Source organism: Pleurodeles waltl, chromosome 2_1 (assembly GCF_031143425.1).
Source record: "Pleurodeles waltl isolate 20211129_DDA chromosome 2_1, aPleWal1.hap1.20221129, whole genome shotgun sequence".
In the NCBI taxonomy this organism is placed as follows: domain Eukaryota; kingdom Metazoa; phylum Chordata; class Amphibia; order Caudata; family Salamandridae; genus Pleurodeles; species Pleurodeles waltl.
This window is the reverse complement of record NC_090438.1, coordinates 484,278,652-484,294,134: the sequence shown is the minus strand read 5'-3', so window position 1 is coordinate 484,294,134 and position 15,483 is coordinate 484,278,652. Positions and strand designations below refer to the sequence as shown.

The following is a 15,483-nucleotide window of genomic DNA, read 5'->3' as shown; positions in this document are numbered from 1 at the left end:
CCGATGGTCCTGAACCCAGGACCAGAGTCGAAGAGCTTCTCTGCAGAGAAGGTACGACCCCACTCCTCCCTGTTTGTTTATATACCTCATCACGGTAGTGTTGTCCGTCAGGACTTGAACCGACCAACCGCGAAGGGAAGGGAGGAAGGCCTTGAGAGCCAGACGTATTGCCCGCAATTCGAACAGATTGATGTGAAACCTCTATTCCACTGGAGACCAACGACCTTTAACCTCCAGGTCCCCCAGATGAGCTCCCCACCCTAGAGTGGAGGCATCCATTATAACTGTGGCCACTGGAGGTGGCAGCGAGAACGGCTTTCCTTGAGAAAGGTTGCCGTCTGCAGCCCACCCTTGGAGATCCCCTGCAGCATCTCTGGAGATCTTTATTGATTCCTCGAGATCTCCTTTGTGTTGAAACCACTGCCTGCGGATGCACCACTGAAGAGCCCCGATGTGCCAGCGTGCATTAGTGACCAGCAGAATGCAAGAAGCGAACAGACCAAGCAGACGAAGGACCTTGAGGACTGGAACGACCGCTCCATTCTGGAACATTGGAATCAACACCTGAATGTCCTGAATCCGCTGCGGCGGAGGAAAGCCCCGATTCAATGTTGTGTCCAGTACTGCCCCTATGAACAGGAGGCGCTGAGAGGGCTCCAGGTGAGATTTGGGCACATTCACCGAAAAGCCCAGATCGAACAACAATTGAGTTGTCGACTGCAGGTGACGCCGCAGGAGCTCTGGAGACTTGGCATTGATCAACCAATCGTCCAGATAAGGGAATACTGCTATCCCCCTTCATCTGAGCACTGCTACAACCATCGCCATCACCTTCGTGAAGACTTAAGTTGCTGAAGTAAAACCAAACAGAAGGACCACAAACTGATAGTTTTGCGACCTCACCACAAACCGGAGATACTTCCTGTGCGTCTTGAGAATCGGGATATGAAAGTAAGCATCCTGCAAGTCGACAGACACCATTCAATCTCCTTTGTTCAACGCCAAAAGAACCTGTGCTAGGGTCAGCATTTTGAACTTCTGCTTGAGGAACCAATTCAAAATCCTCAGGTCCAGGATTGGCCTCAACCGACCATCCTTTTTGGGGATCAGGAAATATCTTGAATAACAGCCCTGACCCCTCTCCTGCTCTGGAACCAACTCTACTGCACCTTTTGACAAAAGGATTAGCACTTCCTGTTGTAGTAAACGAAGATGGTCTTCCGAACAGAAGGATGGGCGGGGAGGGATGGCAGGGGGAAACTCCCGAAAGGGAAGAGTATAACCTTTCCCCATAATATCGGTAACCCAGGAGTCCGATGTTATTGACTCCAACATGTGAAGAAATTGAGACAGTCTCCCCCTTACAGGAGATGCATGTAAAGGGAGTGATGGAGGACTAAGGCTGCTTTCCTTGCTGCACCCCTCTGGAGGAAGAGGCAGAGTGCTGCTGGGTGGCCCCTCTAGTACGAACTCTACCCCTGCCTCTGAATAATCTATAAGGGTGAGCTGCCGAAGGTTGATGACCTGCTGCCTGGAATCTCTCTCAAAAGGAAGAGCCACGCCCAAACCCACTAAACTCCTAAACGATCTTAAGGAAGTGGAGGTGGATGCTTGCAGTCCCAAAGATCTTGCCGTGGCCCTAGTCTCCTTGAACCGCTCCAAGGCAGAGTCAGATTTTGCCCCAAATAGTTTATCCCCATCAAAGGGCAGGTCGAGTAGGGTTGTCTGCACATCGGGAGAGAATCCTGAAGACCTTAGCCAGGCATGTCGTCGTGTCGCTATGGACGTGCCCATAGCCCTGGCCACAGAGTCCGATGTGTCAAGCCCAGATTGAATAACCTGGGTCGCCGCTGCCTGAGCGTCCGCCAAAAGGTTAAGCACCTCCTGAGGCAATGCAGAGTGTGTCTTGGCCTCGTCCATGAGAGCATAAACGTACCTTTCCAGGATACAGGTAGCATTTGTAGACTTGAGGGCCATGCTACATGAAGAGAACACCTTAGCAGATTGGTCCATTCTCTTGGAAATCCTGTCTGCGGGAACCCCTGGAAAAGTTCCCAGAGCAGAGCGAGAGGAGCATGAAGCCTGCACTACCAAACTCTCCGGAGTCGGGTGTCTGGACAAGAACGCTGGATCTCCAGGAGCGACTGATACCTCCTCGCCACAGACCTGTTTACTGCCGTCGAAGTCACAGGCTTCTTCCCAACATCCATTATCTGGTCAATAAGCGCCTCATTAAACAGAAGAAGGGGCTCTGCCACAGCTGGTGAAGAATGCAAAACCTCAGTGAGAATGTTTGTCTTAACCTCCGCAGCTAGAAGAGGAAGGTCAAGAAAATCCCCCGCCTTCCTGACCATCGAAGGGAAAGAGGCAGCCTCCTCAGTGTACTCCCCCGGAGAAGCCAAGTCCCACTCCGGAGAAGTGTCCACACCGCTAGCCGTGTCCAAGCCTTGCAGGTCTCCCAGTGGCTCCACAATCTCACCCTCCTCCAAGAGCTGCTTCTCATACTCCTGCTCCTCTAGTAGTCTCAGAGCCAACCTCCTGGAGAGGAGCCTGGATTCAATCCCTGGCATTGATAAGGCATCAGCCGACGTTGAAGACCTCGGACGGCGTCGACCATCGGTTTCATCCGACGCCAGATCCATCGGCGCCGTAGGCTTCTTCAGAGTAGATTGAAGCTGCGGTGAACTCACAGGCGCCGGGGCAGTAGACATCCTTGGCGTCACCGGTCTCCTAGGCGACGCCCTTGGTACCGGCACAGAACCAGCACTTCCCGAAGGAAGGAAAGGTATGAAGGGCATCGGTCTGTATGAAGCTGGACCACCCATGCCATAGGCCAATGGACCCGAAGGTCATGAACACCTCCCGGTGCATTGGTCGCAAAGATGTTGAACATCGCATTAAGAAATGCGGCAGGGTCTGTGTCTGGCGCCGGGAACGCCGGATAACCTTGCGGAGCCGGTGTTGGCTCGGGCATCTCCATCTGCGCCAGAGAGACCTTCGGCTCCTGGTGAGGATTGACTTTGAAGACCGACAGAGAAGATATCGGAGAAGTTGGAGTCGTCGGAGGAGTCACAGTTGGACTAACTTTCCAAGTTATTCGAAGCCGAACAGACGGCGACCTCGAGCGGGAACGGTCCTTACTTGACCGGCGCCGTGATTCATGCCGGCGTCGAGAGTCTTGATGCCGCCTGTGAGATTTCGAGGTCTTGGAAGAAAACTCACGGTGATGTTTCTCCTTCTTCTTAGACCTTGCCGGGAACAACTTGGCCTCCCGCTCCTTAAGAGACTTCGGATTCATGCGCTGACATGAACCGCACGCTTCGAGTTCCTGGTCAGAGCTCAGACACCACAAACAATTCTCGTGTGGGTCTGTGACCGACATTCGACCTCCGCATTCCCTACAGGGTTTAAAACCCGACTTCCTTGGCTGCGACATTGTTACACACGAAGTGAAACAGTAGCTCCCTGGTAGCCTTGAAGAAAAAAACATTACTCGAAAGCACGGAAAAAAAAGAACTGACGTCTGCACGTCGACGAGGACCTCTTATTGCCTGGATGACGTCATACGGCGTCGCGTGGGAGTCGGGCAATTGTGACGTCATCGTCGACGTGCAGAGCTAGAAGAAAAATTTCCGTTGAATGCTGGCGCGTGGGGAAAATTCTTTAGGTGAGGAAACCACAGGTAGTTGTATCCATCAGAAAGTTCACTTTCTCCAATAGCCAGAAAAGTGAGTGCCCCACAGACACGTCATGGTAATGTACACACACACACACACACACACACACACACACACACACACTGGACCTACATGGCCTCCTATGACCGTCTATCTCTACTCAGTCTTGCAAATTCACATAGTAACACTATGCTAGGAAACAAGAGGGATAGCAACAGCCAGAGTGAAGTCACTTGAGTTTGGGGCTGCAGGGGGCAGAGTGAAAGTGCGTGATCTGTGTGCATGAGCAGCTGAAGAGAGAAGGAGTTGGGTCCACAAGTGAGACAGACAAGTGCCTCATTTTTTATGGAAATGAGTGTACATGTAGGCATGTGTTTCTTTAAGTGTGTATACAATTGTGCAAATGCATATACATTGGTATCTGTATGTCTGAGTCTCATTGAGTCCCTCCCTTGAAGCCATGTCTGTCACGTCAGACGGCGCGAGCCGTACATTCGGCTCAGGCTGCTGCATGTGGCCCTCAGACACGCCGCGCCCCCAGTCTCCTCTGCACTATCCGAGGCCCCAAATTGGGCCTGGGGCCTTGTTTCTTTATAGCGCGGCGCGCCTGCAAACTCACATAGCCTCCCCCACTCACCTGTTATTGTTGTCCTTCTTTTCTGTCGCCCTCGTTTGTTCTTCCCTTTATGTTTTTTCCTTTTCCCCCCTCTCTTCTCAGCATGCATTGGTTTCCTACTCACTATGGTCCCTTGTCCATCACTTTCTATGCATCTTTCCCTATCCAATATGGTGTCCTTACACTTCCTGCTGGCCGCTTCCTGTTTTATGGGTATTTAAGGGCTGTGATTCTTGTTCTCCTTGCGCTGCAACACTTTGTTTGGATGGTGTCTTCGCTCCTTCTCCCTTGTGTCAGATACTGGTTACGTTTTGTTCCAGTGTTTTTTTTGTTCATTTTCGGTCTTGTATCCTACGTATTGATTTTTGCTTTTGTTGAAGGAAATTCCTTTTTGAGGTTTTTTCCCTTTTTCAGGGTTTTTTCCCTCTAGCACTACTTCTGAAGGACACAGACTGCCCTTGGCGTTCCTATCGCCTGCAGCACCGTGGCTACCAGAAAGAGTCGCCCCTACCTGGGCCAAGGCAGGACGTTCAAGAACAAGAACCTAGTCACTCGTTCAGTGGACTCGAGGCTCAAGCACCGTGTAAGTCGTGACAATGTCATGGTGTCACATACTAAACAATGTCACCAAATGTATCTGATATCACTCGTTCTGAGGGATTTATCAAATCAAATGCTACTCATTCTCGACATATTTGGTCTACTAGATCTAAACATAGTAGAATAGCAGTCACTCAACACCACTGACATAATTATGGCCTTCCTTTACACAATGTTCACTACTTGTGGCATAATAATAGTCATGATGGACAATGTGGGCACTGCTTTATTGTGTCCAGTCCTGGCACAATGGTGGCCCATGAATAATGTTGGCTGATGCAGGCATATTATATTATAGGCATCATTAGGAATTTGATGACTATTCCTGACATGTGATGGCAATGCATGGACATGTAACACAGACTGAGCCTGACTCACACCTTTGGGTAAGTTTGCTACTTTTTTTGTATTCACAAATTCCAAATTACTACTACTAAAAAAAACAAGCATTTGCAATGCAATACGTCTCGTGCTTGCTTGAGTAAGAGGTATTTGCATGGTATATTCCGGACTGGACATTTCTTGCCACATAAATTTAAAATAAAAAGTAAAACAGAAGTTTGCTCGCAGTCAAACGTATTACTGACAAAAATGCAATTATCCATGCAACAGGGTCCATTTGATGCAAAGCGCTCGACTTCTGCCCAGCGAGATCGTACTGCGTAGGACATAAATAAAAAAGGTAGTCCAGAAACCATACGGAAAACACGGAGCCTTTGATGTTTTCAGTAGTTGGCCAGTGCGATCGAGGGGGGCTAAACACCGGAAAAGGCATGACGTATGCATGCCTTCCACTAATTAAATCAATCAAATTTTAAAAGGCAAGCTCACAAACCAACCAAACTCATGGGCGTGCGGTCGGTGTGGTTACAAGCCCATAGAGAGATTACAGCAGGGACAGAGCATTTTGATTATTTCTATTCATTATTTTAATAATTGTTTATGCACATTAACAAATTATTTTGTCCTTCAGGTTGGAATATATTCTTTAGTAGTAACTTAACACTCTGAGGTTGGAATACCGAAAAATAGTAAAGTAACAAAAAAGTGTATACATACTCAAAAGTCTAAACTCCTTTGGACCAATATGTCCATGTGAGATATTTTGTACAAATAAGCACTTGATTAAAAAAAAACAAAAAAAAAACAAAAAAAACACACTAGCTGATGATTTAACTATTTATTTACTAAAAATGAAAACTGTTTTTTTGAGGGTAAAATTAGTTTTTTCCTCAGAAAGAAAGGTTTTTCTTTGGGGAACATTGCTTACCCAAATATAAAATGTGTTTTTAGAATGTGATGCACTGATGTTTAAAGACCAAATGGTTGTATTTCCTAAATAAATGTAATGCTGATATTTGAATGATAATTCATGCTGAGTTGAGGGATGAATGGCTGTGGTTACGTCCTTTCGGCAAGTATGCACTTGTTGCTACGGCTGTTTAAATCATTTGTTGAACGAAGGATTTTCGTATTAATAAAGCTTTTCGTGGCATTATTACTATGGTAATAATGCCTACGGATTATTTTAATAGTGATTTTAATTACATTTTAGTAGCTCTGGAATGAGCTTCCCTGACCAGAAGTAGCTCTCATTATACAAACGGTTACAGGCTCCTGATTTTAAGTATTAAGAATATCATTTAGAAGTGACTAAGCCTGTCAGTAAAAGTGACAAGATAATATTAATTTCTGGAAAAAGTGAAAACTGATCAAAACGTTTCTCCAGATGAGAAATTATATTAAAAGTCTACATCAAAAGCGTCATACAAGGCAATAAAAAACTTTGTGTAAAATGTGTTCTAACTATTCTTCTTCGTTTTGCACCATCAGTGTATGTGGACAGTGATTTCACTGCACCCTTTGCGTTGCATATGACCTCTTTACTTATATACTTATTGCTCCTAATTTTCCACATACCCTGTTAGCAGACTGACAGAGTAAAGAGGCACGAAGTCCTAAACTGAGAGAGATCTCACTCTCAGGACCACAAATATGTAACGTTTAAAAGCAATGAAGTTCATTGTACAGCTTTTCATGTCTGATGCAAGCAAAAATAATCATCTTGAATGCAAAACAAAAAAAAAACACTTTATTGTTGCAAAAGGAACGACCGAACTTAAATCGAATGGTTTTTTTTGTTGATTTTCCAACGTATAAAAGTTTTTGCCATGAATTATTAACCATAACTTCAAAAGAGAGGTAATCAGAACTAATCAAAGGCAATTCGAAAGCTGCGCTCCTGGTCTTTGCGCCGGTTATCGCAGACTTTTGTTACTTCTTCCACCTTTCTCTGCAGCAGTGCTGTAGGATAGAAAAATATCAATGTATGGCGGGAAAATAAATAAGGAAAATTCAGGGTTTAATTTTTATCTTTTTGTTTACTAGTCAACAGGACACATAGGAATAACACAGTAATCAGACAATTAATGTATATAATGAGAAATAAAGAAGACTGAGGAAACAATTTTCCAAGCATTCTGCACTTGAACAAATTCACAATAATAATTTTAACATGTGCCAACTGTGCTCTGTGTATGTGTGTAAACTACACATGCACACGCATCTTTCCTCGGCCCAATTTGCACACAAATTCCATCGCATACCTTATTTTGGGAGGGATGCACTGATATCGGTGCCAGGCATGCCTCCTGTCCCCCAGAACAGCAGTCCTGATCTTCTGCAGGGGTCCCATCCGGGAAGCTGCATCTCACGTAGGACAGAAATATCCACTTTCATACCATACTCCGTGCAGCACAGGTTATGATATCATAACGGAAGTAATTTACATTTCTACGCCTAACTTTTAGGTTGAAACCTGATTATTTCTATTGACAAATATGTCCCTTTAAGACCGTACATGTAAAAGTGCTCCAGTGTATGATCTTGGCGAAGTTTCACAGTGGTGACTATGCGTTGTGACAAAAGTGATAATGAGGATTGAAGTGACAACTCACGAATATGAAAAATACTTGGCTTTGTGTAAGTTTGGAGAGAGGCAATCATCACTTTCATAATATGGGTGATGAAAATGTTCATTTCTACAGTGCAAGCAAATATATTTAAGCTAATTGTAGCTCTCATGCGCCCAGTCAGTTACAATAGAAGATTTTGTTTAGGCGAATGAATATTATTTATACCAAAACTGAAAAGTGTGCACTGACGACGAAAATGAGTGTATTTTCAGAACTCTTGAGATGATGTTAGGAGAAATATGGCTGAATTCCCAAAATAATTTTAAAGCTGATAATTGAACTATAATCATGTGGCGCTGGGGAGACATTACTAATATGATTACATTAGTGCCACAAGCATTGCAGTTATGCTGTTATGTATTACCTATGTAAAGGAATTCCAAATTAGCAACCCTGCTTGGTGCGCTAAAGTAATCACTGCTTGTAATCTTCAATAGGGTGACTGCTAACATAATCCTGTCTAATGTGGTCACTATTACAACACAAATAATATTAGTAGCTTGGGATAATTTTCATTTAACATAGGTTGCGCTGGTTGCAGGGGAATATATATATTTACAACACTTAAAAAAACAAAGTTTAGAGGGATTTTATAGTTAGGTTCTGAAATTATTCACACAGAACCAAAGGAATTCAGCAGTTATAGTTAAGAGTTATTTCAAGTTACAATAACTTGCTGCCTATGGTAACTATAACTCTTGCCCCTGCCATGCACAGTGTTTTCTTCAATAATTTGACTTCTTATGTTTCATTGATATTTTTATTGACATTATAAAAATTGTCATGAGCCTGTAATATCTGGGGTAATTACCAGGGCATGATGAGGGCAGAAGTTGTAAGTAGGTAAGGAATAGTTTTCAAACATGAATTTTGAAAGATTCATGCTTGCACCCACCCTGTCAATGTCAATAATGAACTAGAAAGCAAGTCAGTGCACCCCTTGGAATGCATGGGCTGCTATTCAAAATGGACAACAGTTTAGTAAAATCAAATGTTGGAGAAGTTTCCTGGAGGTGTGTATTTCAAAAATCGTATTATCTGTAGTTTGACAAATCTTTATTTGATTATAAAAATATAATCTGAATAGAATGAAGACACTATATAAAAGTTTTAAAATACAAGTTAAATTCATGGATAATCACCAAGTCCTTGGGCCCAAATTGTTCACCAGAAGGGCTATATACTGGACATTTTAAGATGATCTCAATAGGATTATGGTCACTATGCTCCTTATCCTTGACCCCTCTAGACACCACAAGACTATGAAGGCTCCAGGACACGAAAATATAATCAATCACTGACCTATGACCCCAGCCTACAAAAGTTGTCAACGGAAGTCAGGCTGAAGTGTGAAAATCTGAATTCTGGGACAGCCAGTGACCCACTTTATTCTTCAATGGGCCGTGGATTCCTCAGCACTATGCAGCAAACAAGGAACGTTTAACAAAAAAAGCAACATAGGGCAGCACCCTGGGGGCAGGTGTAGCATACTACTGCTCTCCTCCTTCAAATTGGGTTCACATCTTCCCACAAGTGGTGGGCATGTGCGACTTGAGAAACTCCAAAGGCTCCTGGGGTCAGCAGGGGACGGCGCAGAATCCAGACTGGTAATAACATACGTGCCAACAACCCCTCGAGAGGGCTCAGCTGGAGACTTCGGTGAACCCTTAACATTTGAGGATAATAGTTGACTCGCAACATCCCCCCTCACTAGAGCTTGAATTAGCGATACGACCACTCAAAGTACAGGAGGTATACATGTTAGCCAAATCTGCAACCTTCGCCTCTAGCGCCTGCAGTTTATCTTTTAAGGGGGACAAACAGGCTTCAATGATCTCCGTAACTTGAGTTACAAACACAGGCATAATAAGTTCGACAAGCTCCTTAAAATCCAGCATAGACATATTGCCAACCGCTTGAGGCACGGATCAGCAGTCATCATCAGGACACAAGGAGTCCCTCAAAGGTGTTCTCCTAGATTGTTGCTTCCTCTTAACAGCAGGGTTAGCTGTGATGTCGGAGAATAAGGCTTGCTCCGTGACAATATGGCTCTGAATTCGTCAGTTGGCTGAGGTATCAAAGCCAAAGTTTCCAGCTGCTGTATACCCCATACCGGGGTCCCTCTCTCCATTAGCACCAACAAAGAGGGGATGAACAGGGGCTGATTTATATTCACAGAGGTTGAAAGACAAGTGTCACTCGGCCAGATCGATCTCTTTAGAAATCACCACGACAGCCCAAGCTAAATGGGAGTCCAGCGTGGTACTTGGTGGGCCATGTGGCAGAACAACTGCATCCTTACATCCCAGGTTCTTTCTCTTGACCATGAAAGCTGAAATAATTGCAAATAACCAAAAGGATTCTATAGGACCTTTGCCCCAGGGAAGAGTTCAGAGAGCAAAATTTAACAACAGAGCAGCTTCTTATCCTAAAGTAGCGGACCAAGGAGGCTTGCCTAGCCTCTTCTGGGGGATGATGGGTATAGACGGGTCCGGTCTATGCCCGCAGACACGCCCTGCACAGTGGGACCCGCTAAGTTGTTTTATGGCGTGTAGTGCAAACATGATGCGGCTCCTGTCACTGGGGTGCTGGAGTCTGCAGTCTTTCAAGGTACCCTGGTCCTGTCAGAAAACGGTGCATAAGGGTGGCTGCTGAGAAGATAAACCTCACTTAGTTAAGTTAGGAGAGTCCCTAGCCGCACCGCCACCACCACATGCGCACTCCACAGAACAGCATTGCCAAAGCCAGTAGATTTCCCCTATGCAAAATCTTTTGTCAATATTTTGTTTTAATGTTGCAGATCACTAAAATAAAGATGTGAAGCAATGGAAAGAACTGCCGATTTGGGGAACCAGGTAGGAGTCTTGGTGTTGGAATCATCATGTGATCTGAACCAAATCATATAATCTCCCAAGTGCCAAAGGAAGTGTCTGTGTGCAATATAACTGGTGCTCTTATAAAATGCTGAAATACTTTGAAGAACTTTTAAGTACTTTTGATAAACTTGTACTGTAAAAAAGGTGATCCGTACACTTTTAAAGCTGTGCCAGTGTCCTAGGTGAGGAGAAGAAGCTTGCAAGGGAAGAAGCCTGTGAGGGGAGAGAGTAAGGGTCAGGATCTCTGGCCACAGCAGTGTAGGAGGTGGCGCTTATACTGTGTGACAGGGAGCACTGGAACGGCAGATAGATAGTAGGAAGCAAGGAGATATCAGCCGTAGCTGGTTCCGAATTGGCAGCCGTAGTACAATATTGTAATAATCTGTGTTCAGTGGGTTTCCTAGACCTTTTGTCCCATGTACCACTGCACCTGCTGCACCATTCAAATCATGACTCAAGTGCCTGCAAGTTAATTGCACTTCTGACTGCTTGTTATTAAGTAGTAAAATACAGCAATAATCTGTGTTTAGTTAGTTTCTCAGACCTTTTGACCCCTGTGCCACTGCACCTGCTGCACCATTCAAATCATGGAACTAGCTGCTGACTTGGGCAACCGCGTCTGAGTCTCGGCATCTGCTCAACATCCTGTGATCCTGGCACTTCTGACTACTGGTTTAGTAGTAAAATACAGCAACAATCTGTGCTCAGTGGGTTTCCTAGAGCTTTTACCCCGTGCCACTGCACTTGCTGTGCCATTAAAACAATGCCCCCAGTGCCTGTAAGGTAATTGCACTTAACTGCTTGTGTAGTAGCAAAATATAGCAAAAATCCATATGTATTGGGTTTCCAAGAGCTTTTGGCCCTTGTGCCACTGCACCTGCTGCACAATTTAAATCAAGACCTTAGTGCTTGCAAGGACAAGTGAGGAAATTGTTTATATCCAGTACTATAGGTGTTCCAAAAAGGCACAGGTGCAGACGGAACACATAATTATTGTGTGGCTGAACAGAAACACAAAAGCTTTCATTAAAAAGTGCTTTTAAACGTATCCAACTCTCAAAAACTAGTTTCCACAGATGTCATAAATAAAACAAATGCCTTGCAAATCAAAGTGAAAACCAAGCATTGTTAAATTGTTACTGTGAAAAGATCTTATCCTGTGCTTGACAGTGAATGGGCCATTAACAGTGTAAATTGTGCAAGATCACCATATGTTAGGCTGAAGCTGAGACTGAAATGCGGTTTTGTACTTTGGTCCTAAAAAGGCAGTTTCACAAATTAAATGGATTCACCAAAGAAGAGGAATTTTGCAAAATAAGTATTAAATATGAAAAACTCCCTGTAGAAATTCCAAAAATGTATTTCATTCACATGTAGTGTAGTCGGCAAGCTTCCTCATGAACTTTGCATGTGTCCCCTGTTGTAAATAGGCAACATTTATGTACAAGTTAATGGACGTGAAGGAAACCAAGCATCAAGTGTATCCTGCACACTTAACTTTCAGGCCACTTTCATTTGTAAAGACATTTTGCATAAAATGTGTTAAATATGAAAAAGTCTGCAAAAATTCCTTTTGAGATGCCCATGTTTAAAATAAGATAAAATAAAAAAGGGCACAAGCAGGCTCGATGAAGAAGGTATGCTGATTTCTTCTTTAGTGTAAACACACTCAGTTTGAAATCAGCCGAATCAAAATAAACACCAGATTCCCTCAAACACACAACTTAGCATATGAACTCGGTCTCCGAATGTTCAGCAAACATGACTGTATAAGAACAAGATTTAGATGCCTGTTTAGTAAAGAAAAACAAGTACGTGGAAGAATACTGTAAACACAGGTTTGGAATGGTGAGGAGCGAACTTGAGGAGCTGGGGAGCCTAAAGGAAATAAAGCCATCAAAGCGAAAGCCACAAACCACAAAATCAATGGCAAACAACAGGGAGAACGCATTCCCAGGTCCACTTTGTGAAATTCCCAAAGATGTATTTTGCATACTACACAGCTGCGCAGTATGCTGGGCTGCAAGCCAAAGACAGCACTCAGCCTCATGGTGGACTTTTGGGCTACCTTAAAGGGACTGGGTGCATAATGCAGTTAGTCATAGTGCAGATCATAAACGGATCATAATGGATGCATAATGCAGCTCGTCATAGTGCAGATCATAAAGATGCCTCCAACAGTGTCCCTACTGAGAGTCCCTGGGGCCCTCACATCCTCCCCTGGAAACCAATTATGAGGTGGCAGAGTGCATAATTGAGCCAACTTCTTGTCTTGGTGGTACAGGGTCAACACATAACTTAATGGTCTCCTACCTCCTTGCCTGTGCACCTGTATCTAGAATATGGCATATGCACTCTGGCAAAAGCATTCCTTCATTTGGAAACAGCCACACCCTCCTATGAAAATAAGCCAACATGCACTGTGCACTGGGTAGGCATTAACTGGCCACCGCACACAATACAGATGGGACCGCACAAGCATCTGTAATGCCAATGGGTTCTGGAGCACAAAACAGACACACAAACCCAAGACGCTCTTGGGCCTCCTCAATAATATGGTCGCAGTTTTATACAGAAGCTATGAATTTTGTCTAGAAATCAAGATCTGCACAAATTATACAAATATAAAATCCTCTGTAATTTATAGATTCTGTTACAAGGTAGGAGCCCCTCACTTCCCTCAGCGGCTGTCTAGGAGAGCGTGAGGAAAATGTGGGTATTATCATGGAGTTGTAAAAAAGTAAATCTTCCAAGTGTTCTCATACAGAAACGACTCAGCAGAAAGTATGTACTCCCTCTGTAAGATCCTTGGATTCTCAGTGCCCGGTTTTTAGGCATGTATGGGATTTGACTTGGTTAAGGAGGTTGCACAGGTATTCACCCAGATGAGATGCAGGAGGCAGATTTAAAAAGAAGTCTAGCAAGAATTCTGGTTTGTGGCTCCCGTCTTCTGGATGTAGATAAGAATGCAATACCCGTACAGAAAAAAACAAAATCTTTCAACGCCTGCATACCTTAAGAAATCTGAGTGGATGGCTGTTTAGGAAAGACAATGCATAAAATGAGAAAATAAGAATTTGTGATGCAAACATTTGCAAACGATGACACTTGTCTTCAGCTTTAACACATAAGTTTGCTCACCCGAAAATCAACCAATATATATGTTCCATCATGTCACCTGGGTTTAAGAACAGCAAGTGCTTGTGGATTTTGTTTGGATTTCTGGTTCCTAAAAAGGCCATTCCAGATGGAGTGCAATCGCCTATTTTCTGAAGTCAGTCAAGAAAAATGGCTATTAGGTAACACTGTCGACATACAAAGCTTTGTTCCCTCGGGAAACCCATCAAACCCATATATTTTTAATATCTGCATCAATGGACAAATCTTGCTCACAATGATTAGTTGGCTGGGAGACCAAGAAGCTATGGCGCATTTTAGATTTACTGCAAAGTTCTTGAAAATCTTCACTGACAATTTGTAGTAAAAAAAATCCTAATACAAACGGATTAAAAACATTGCAACTAAGATTTTGCTTCAGCCTCTTTCTTGCTGGATGATGACGGAAAATATGCAACAGTTATGCATGTCAAGTGTTCCTACCCTCGAAGTGGCTGAGAAAATGTCTGGGCACACCCCTTTCACTAACATTTCCAGGCAGTAGGGAGCCTTACTGAATTGTTGGTTCCACTGAGGTTTCAAGTCAACACATAACTACAAACATGCCGGGGTCTTGGCTAACTAATGAATAGAATTAAGACACCTTACCCATTGCTAGATTGCTTAGGTCTGAAAGAACACACGTGGTCTATATTTCCATATCGTCTTGGGCTTGTTTCCTCAAAATACAAAGGACTAGGTCAATGTAAAACCTACGTAACTATTAGGAGGTGGCCAGAAACACCCACTACATTAAACATCTTACATATCTGCAACACCCAGGTGATTAGAGCAAATAAGTTGGAAGGTGCACATTCTAACACATGTTTATGTGTTTCTAAGGCCTAAGAGACGTATGGCATTTCCACAGGCATTCCAATGTAATTATCTGGGTCTTTTCAATACAGGAATACAGGGCAAGGAATAGTGCACTTGCAGGTTAGGGTGAATCCAAATTTCATTTTGCAACATTCAGTATGCAGGATCCCACCACCTGTTTCACAACAAAGCTGTCAACAAATGCAAAGAAACCTAACGTTTTTCAATTCAATCTCCCTATGGGTTTGAGGTAAAATGTATCCATAATAATAAGAAACAGCATTGCCATAGCCAATAGGTTTCGCCTATGCAAAATCTATTGAAGAGGGCACATTGAATGAATCAGAAAGTGGGACGAGAGGGAAAACTATTGCCTCTTTGAGTATGGGTAGTTTGCAGATGGATGGATGTGTATATGGAAAATGATACATATCAGTGGGGTGAGTATTGCAGCTATATGCGTTGTAGATGCACACACATACTGTGACACTCCTGCCAATTAGTTTTGGGTTTGGAACACGGGCTGTTTCTTTGAAGGATGAATTTTATTGTCAGAGTGACTCATAAGCCCTCTCATGAAACCCACAAGGCACATGGGCAAAGACTCTACCTCTTAGGGTCTTATTTAACATGACACTACCTCACTGGGGAGGAAAGAGAGTAGATTAATCTGTGGGATGATCACGTATCTACCACCATAATGAAAATGTCACTTACCCAGTGTACATCTGTTCGTGGCATCAGTCGCAGTAGATTCGCATGTT

At 43.8% G+C, this 15,483-nt stretch overlaps 1 protein-coding gene and 1 long non-coding RNA gene across 3 annotated transcripts in view; one reads left to right on the top strand and one right to left on the bottom strand.

Annotated features, from left to right (window-relative positions):
* The window catches only part of LOC138258941 (uncharacterized), a 391,632-nt gene extending 386,830 nt beyond the window's left edge, over positions 1-4,802 (top strand). The window contains exon 3 of the long non-coding RNA XR_011198607.1: positions 4,708-4,802. This is a non-coding gene — a long non-coding RNA (uncharacterized lncRNA). The remainder of the gene's footprint in view (positions 1-4,707) is intronic.
* Positions 4,803-6,967: 2,165 nt separating this feature from the next.
* NUP62CL (nucleoporin 62 C-terminal like) overlaps positions 6,968-15,483 on the bottom strand; it is a 140,243-nt gene continuing 131,727 nt past the window's right edge. For both annotated transcript variants that reach the window (XM_069213728.1, XM_069213719.1), the window contains exon 13: positions 6,968-7,197. In XM_069213728.1, coding sequence (XP_069069829.1) covers positions 7,106-7,197 — 92 coding nt within the window. In that variant the 3' untranslated portion in view covers positions 6,968-7,105. The remainder of the gene's footprint in view (positions 7,198-15,483) is intronic.